Here is a 6,538-nt window from a genome sequence, read left to right on the forward strand (position 1 = left end):
ATTTTATTATGCATCTCCGTGGATGGCTGAGCCGCGTTTTCGGCATCCAATTTTCGTATTTGTTCCTCCAATTGTAATTGCTATAAGCTGTCACATTTCTTCTGCAAGGATTGAAAGGAGATAATGCATCCTCTCACGTAAGCTTTAAAAGTCTCCCATAACAAAATTGGTGAAACATCATCCTTATCATTTGTCTCAAAAAACAATCTCATCTGAGTCTCTAAAACTTTTTCCTTGCCAGCAATTGGGGATCCAACCTCCAAGATCTATAATTCTTTGTTGTCTCAAGCAGTCTCAGTGAAACAGAAACAGGACAATGGTCAGAAATGATAATATTGTGGTATTCAGCATTATGAACTCCAGGCAGCAGTTTGCCATCTAACAGAAAATAATCGATTCTGGTATATACATTATGAACTTTGGAATGGAATGACTACTCTCTGCCTGTTGCATTCAGAATCCTCCATACATCAAATAAGTTTGTATTGTTGACATATGCTTTCAGAAAGTTAGAGACATTAGATGGTCCTACTTTCTGCGTTGATGATCTGTCTAAATAAGTATCCAGTACTAAATTAAAGGCCCCCCCGATTATCAGATTTGTGGTAGAAACGTATCCATTTGGCTCTAATTTTACCATGTGCTTCGTTTTTCAGATGTGTCTCTTGTAGGAGGATTACATCTCATCTCATCTGATAGCTCTATCAGATGAGACAGCACCTTGCCCCGTTTTACTGGCTTGTTAATTCCATTCATATTCCAAGTACAAAAAGTTAAATTTCCTCCTATTCCTGTGTCTCCTATCTTATCAGCTACAGCTGCCATAAGGGCAGATCACTCTCCTGCAGTGTGTCCTGATGCACTGTTGTTTAGCATTATATGATACAGTCTAGGTGCACCCCTCCCAACCCCACTTTTACCCTTACCCCTCTTCCCATCCCAGAGACAAACCACAAAAAAACAAAAACAGTCATCCTCCCCGACTGCTCCTACAGTTAAACCTCTAGAAGCGGGGCCAGCCCCTTCTCAGAAGTCCAAACTCCCCACCAACTGTCTAGCAACCAGTTCTTAATCCCAACCATCCTCTCCTACAAGTGTAGCTCCACAATTATAGTTGACCACAAATCAAGACTTCTAATAGTTTTATCAGTTAGATGATTTAAGGAAGGGGAAGTCTGGTTCAAATATTGGAAAGCAAACAAAGATCCCAAAGAAACATTATTGAGACAAGTGCTCATGTCTAAGTAACAGTGTGGCTCCGGATCCGTAAAGAACCTCTCTGACCCATTGTGTGACACCCGCATTTTTTGTTCGGATACAGAAGTCCAAATCTGACTCCGGGTTTGTCGCTTAGCATCTTCCTAGCTGGAGTTAACGCAGCTGGGCGTTTAACCACTTCAGGTGGGAAGTCTCAGAGGATTTGGATCTGTTGACCCTGGTACGTTAAATTCTTGATGGACATCGCTTTCTGCATTATGTCATCATAGCCGAGTCCACTAGCTCCTTCAAAGTTTAGTTTTGCGAGTCCATTTGGGCTTTTAGCGCTGATATCACTGTGTCATTTTCGGCTTTCAACGCTGTTATCTCCCCTCTCAGTGTAATGGTGACCTCGGAGATCTTGGCCTCAATTTTGTTACAAATCTCTGACTTGATGAGCGCTAGCTCCTAGTGGAGCAACGCTATAGCCCCCAGCACGTCACTGTCGTCGGCTTTTCGAACGACCTCTCTGGCATATGCTTCTTCAGTTGAGCCCGGGGCCTTGTTTGGGCCGTTTTGTTGCTCACGTCCAACTTTGTATTGTGTTTTTTTGGCATTTTTCCTCGGGTTCTTCTTCCCTTAGCTTCCCCAAAAGCTTCAATTACCCTTTCGGTAACTTTCCTCGATTATATTTCGTGTATGTTAAAATGGAATTTTAAACTTAAAGTCTGTAGGATCTACAGGTGAGTGTGTCCTACTCTCTCATCGCTCGACAGCGCCCCCCTCATTCATCTAATTTTCAGGATCTCGGCAGAAACATGAGATGTTTCTGATTAGAGGAGTTTCAGTCTGAGTCATGGTTCTCATGTAGTAGAGGATTTCACATTTTCCAAAACTGCACCAGACCATTAAAAGAATCAGTGTTACAAATAAAGCACTTGAAATACATGTTTCCCATCTTACATATGACACCTCAATTGTGAAATGCACACTTAACACACAGTAAAAAATAAAATGTATCTAAAATATCATTGTATGCTGTAGAATTAAAAGAACACTGCACCTATTTAGGTTTTACATTCATATAGCATGGGTGAATTGACGACTGAGGAAACAACAATCCCAGACCATAAGTACACTAGAGAAAGCAATTGGGCAAAGGTGCCTGCCTTTTGTAACTTGCATTTTGGATTTATGGACTACAATGTCTCTTCATTAAAGCTTACTTTTTTCAACTGGCCTGCTTCTGTTGTGTCCGCATTTGGGTTCTCACCTTTGTTTGCCAAACCTTAACAGTGAAAACTACCAAAACATGGACCGAGCAGACACAATTTCTGATGAACTTTTGGATCTAATTGAGGGCCAAAAAGAGGCTTTTGTCTCCTATGCACTTAAAAAAGTATCCTCAATGCCTTGGTTTAGGAGCTCCATTCCTGGGCTGGTTACAGACTTTATGGACACCTACTTCCCACACTACCAATCTAAAGCATGCTAGCTCCCAGTACACCCCTCTGCCTGCTAGAGTTTGGTCCCAAGTTCCCAGCTCGCAGTCCAACCCTAGAATTCCACTGGTTGACAGATGCAATAGATGTCGCATGTACAGAAAAGAACAACAGAATCACAGTTTACAAGTTACAATGACAGAATATCTGATCTCCTGGGTCAGTTGACACCCCTCCAGTCCCTGGGTCAGCCAACGCCTCTCCAGTACCTGGCTCTCTGTCAGCACTCCGGCAGACATCAGCCCCAGGTTCCCTGTCGACAGCTGAACCAGCGCCAGCCCCTGATTCCCCATTGGTGACCCAGCACTTTGCCGCTCCTTCCTGGTCGTCCTCCAGACCTGCTCCACCCATTGTCCCTGTGTCCTGGTCATCCTCTGAACCCATCCCATCTATCCATGCCTTGTCTATCTGTTCTGCGCCCAGGCCGCCTGCCTTTCTCTAGTTTCCCCCAGTTGTCCAGCCCTTCAGTGACTGAGTTTTTGTAACTGATTTTGGTCTGGTCTAGTCTTCTCGTCATGTTTTACCTGCATTTGTTACTTGTTAACCTGGGTTGTACTTGGCTTAGTTTTTGATTTGTACTTTAGTTTTTTTTTTATCTTGGCTTACTCCTTTTTTGTTGCTAACCTTTTTTGTTTGCCTTTAGTTACCTGCATTTTGGATTTATGAGCAAGAGCTTCTCTTCATTAAACCAGACTTCATCTGGCCTGCGCCATTATGTCTGCATTTGTGTCCTCACCTTTGTTTGCCAAACCTTAACACATACTACTTTTGGCCACATCCCATCAGAAACATTCAAAAAGGAAAATGTAGGGTGTATATTGGTAAAAGTGATACAGTTTTGAGGAAGCTGAATGTGTAGTGCAGTGGTTTTAGAGACACTGAGGAACTAATCAAGTGACCTTTTCCAGAGGCGAGCGTAGCTGCTATAGCATCAGTGATGTCAGAAGTGGAGAGTATATTTCATTGAAAGTAGAGCAAAGACCAACACTGAGGGCTTTCTCAAAAGAAAACAATGTTTTCACTCTTCTCCCAACTGACTTCAATAAGAGTTAGATTTACCAACTGGCACTGCTGTTGGTAGTGCTCTCATACTGTTGATGTGATTGGTTGAAGTTAGCTTGCTATAAGATGCTGATAGACAGATGGTTCATCCAATCATCTTCCTAGTATTTTTTGTAAGAGCCTCCCTTTTCCAAACAGTTACTAAGGGCGCACTTCCAGATTGTTGTGTAACAAACATCAGGTTAGATACTGCTCACAACGAGCATATTTCCCTGTCAGCACTGCTGAAGCTCAGCAATTGATTATTGAGCTTTAGAGCAGTGGTTTAAACTTTTTTAAACCATGGCATCCCTTGACAGGATTTTATTATTGTCATGGCAATCCAAGCCACCCAATGCCCATTTTATTGTACACAAATGTTAACAGTTTTAACAATTGTAGATTTAATATTAAATGTCAAATGATATCAAACAGGGGAAACAGGTAGCCTGGCTCTGTTCAAGGTTAAAAACATGTGGCTACCGGCACCTTTGAAATAGTGTTTCCCTAAGTGGTTGGCACGGCACCCTTGGGTGCCTTGAGAATGGGCTCAGAGTGCTGCGAGACTATTGTTTGTTTACTGTGCATTCCCAATGACGTTTCACCGCATTAAAAAATTGGGTACATTTACATTAGCTGTGTGTTGTGTTAAACTTTTGAACATATCAAAATAGATTAAATACAAACTCTGCAGTTATTCTGCAGGTAATATCATGACAACATTCAGTTGATGGTTGTCATAGTAACACAGCACACATTCTGGCATATGAGCTTTTCAGGATCTCAGCAGTCAGAATAATATTGACAATCAGAGGAGCGATGGAATAATTAGACGCAGTAAACAGAGTTCAAAGAAATGCTTCTACATGTCAGCCCTCAACATAATATGACAAGACTGAATCTCAGCCCATAAAAAAAGAAAAAAAAAAGAAAAATCATTTTAGACTCAACATCACTTGGCTAACAGCTTAACAGGTTTTGGGTGGTTTAGGAAGACACTGGTATCTTGTTACCTTTACACAGAGACAGGCTGTTTTCCCCTGTTTCTAGCCTTTATGCTAAGGTAAGCTAAGCAATAGCCTTGACGCATGTGAGAGTGGTGTCAATCTTCTTATCTATCTCAGAAGAGGAAGTGAATAATCAGATTTCCAGAAATGCCTAAGTATTTCTTTAATTTCATAATGACTTGCGATGCTGTTGTTACATGAAACATATTTATAAGTTCTGCAGTGTTCCTGCTCTCATTAGACTCCAGTAAAGACGTGTGTTCTCAGTGAGTACTGATGATGTAATAACGCTGTTATTGGTATGTAAACACACCCATGAAACATCAACAGGACATTGATTCAAATATTTTAATGCCCAATTTGAGTCTTCTTTTCTTTTCTTCACCCACTGTGTTTTCATGCCCTGCCTCCACCTCTCTCTCTCTGTCTATCTTTGCAGAGAGTTTACTGCATCGCAACACTGTGCCATTACCATAGCAACTGTGTTTTATATCTGCTGCTGTAGCTTCAAATTCAGACAGGTGTGGTGACGTCGTTCCTGCTGTGATGGTAGCTTGTTAGTGCCCATTACAGAGAAAATATCTGACAGACAGACGGACAGACAGGGGGCGGTGACCTAATCAAAAATCACACACAGTCTCTCTGTGTCTCTTTGTTCAGTGATGTAGCACACGGATTTCTGCACATTTTCTGTCATCTGTTTTCTCTCCATCCTGTCTGTGCCAACATCACCACGGCAACCACATGATCACGCTGATGCCATCAGCGAGGCTGTCAGTCTGATACCAAACCTAACAGTAATCAAGTGATTCTCATATGATCACCAGTTTTCAATAGGACTATTAAATTATTATCATCAACATTGTAATCTATGTTTACTCACATTCCTCTCAGTCGATTCAGGACCTGGTTGTTGTGGTTCTGCTCCAGAGTGTCCTCAAAGTCCTGCTCCTCCTCAAACAGATGCACCTCTTTAAACTGCTGCTCCTCCTGAAACTGTCGCTCCTGTTCAGTGTGCTGCTGCACATCGGTCTCCTGTTCCTCAGTCTGTGACACCTCCTCAGTCTGCACCTCCTCCTGCTGGGACTCCTCTGCCTTAGTCTGTTGAATCTCCTCCTGTCCCTGTTGAACCTCTTCCTCATGTTGTACCTCCTCTTCCTGTTGCATCTCCCACTCCTGCTGCCCCTCTTCCTGTTGCTGCAACTCCTCCTGCTGTTCCTGCTCCTCTTCTATCTGGAGCACATCCCCCTCCTGCTGCACCCCCCCAAACTCCTCCTCTTGACCTATGTCCTGTTGGTTCATCTTCTCCTGCTCTCCCTCCTGTGGCTTCTCCTTCTCCCATTGCTGTATCTCCTGTTGTTGTACCACTTCCTGCTCCTCAGCTTCCAGCACCTCCTCTGGCAGCTGTGACTCCTCCACCCCCTCGTTCATGTTGGCGTGGTGGAGGAGAAGAGGAGGTGGGGGTTTTACGAATGGATAAGTGTTTACGGAGCAAAGTCTGGTCTCTGTGAAGCGCCTGGGTGTCTCTCAGACTGTTGGAGTTGTGAAAACATCCACGCTGTTTACAGCCAAGAGCGTTGGGGTCGATGGAACTTCCAACATCCAACTTCCTGTGATGTCACCTGACAGCCTGGCAAATCCAAAATGATGATCTCTGATCGGTTAGAGAAGCCAAGGTGTCAAAAGACAAATTGTTGTTTTTGTTATAAATGTGAAAAGCAGGAACAGATGAAACGGTGATCAGCTGACAACTTCCTTCATGAGTTCAGAGCTAACAGTTGAGCTCTGCAC

General features: G+C 43.1%; 1 protein-coding gene across 1 annotated transcript in view; it reads right to left on the bottom strand.

Moving 5' to 3' along the window:
* LOC141002543 (dual specificity calcium/calmodulin-dependent 3',5'-cyclic nucleotide phosphodiesterase 1A-like) overlaps positions 1–6,178 on the bottom strand; it is a 75,770-nt gene extending 69,592 nt beyond the window's left edge. Inside the window, exons 1-3 of the mRNA XM_073473894.1 lie at positions 6,113–6,178; positions 5,774–6,001; positions 5,631–5,734 (exon numbers count right to left, since the gene is read on the bottom strand). Coding sequence (XP_073329995.1) covers positions 5,631–5,734; positions 5,774–6,001; positions 6,113–6,178 — 398 coding nt within the window. The remainder of the gene's footprint in view (positions 1–5,630; positions 5,735–5,773; positions 6,002–6,112) is intronic.
* Positions 6,179–6,538: the final 360 nt, after the last annotated feature.

The sequence above is a fragment of the Pagrus major genome, chromosome 9 (assembly GCF_040436345.1).
Source record: "Pagrus major chromosome 9, Pma_NU_1.0".
Lineage (NCBI taxonomy): Eukaryota > Metazoa > Chordata > Actinopteri > Spariformes > Sparidae > Pagrus > Pagrus major.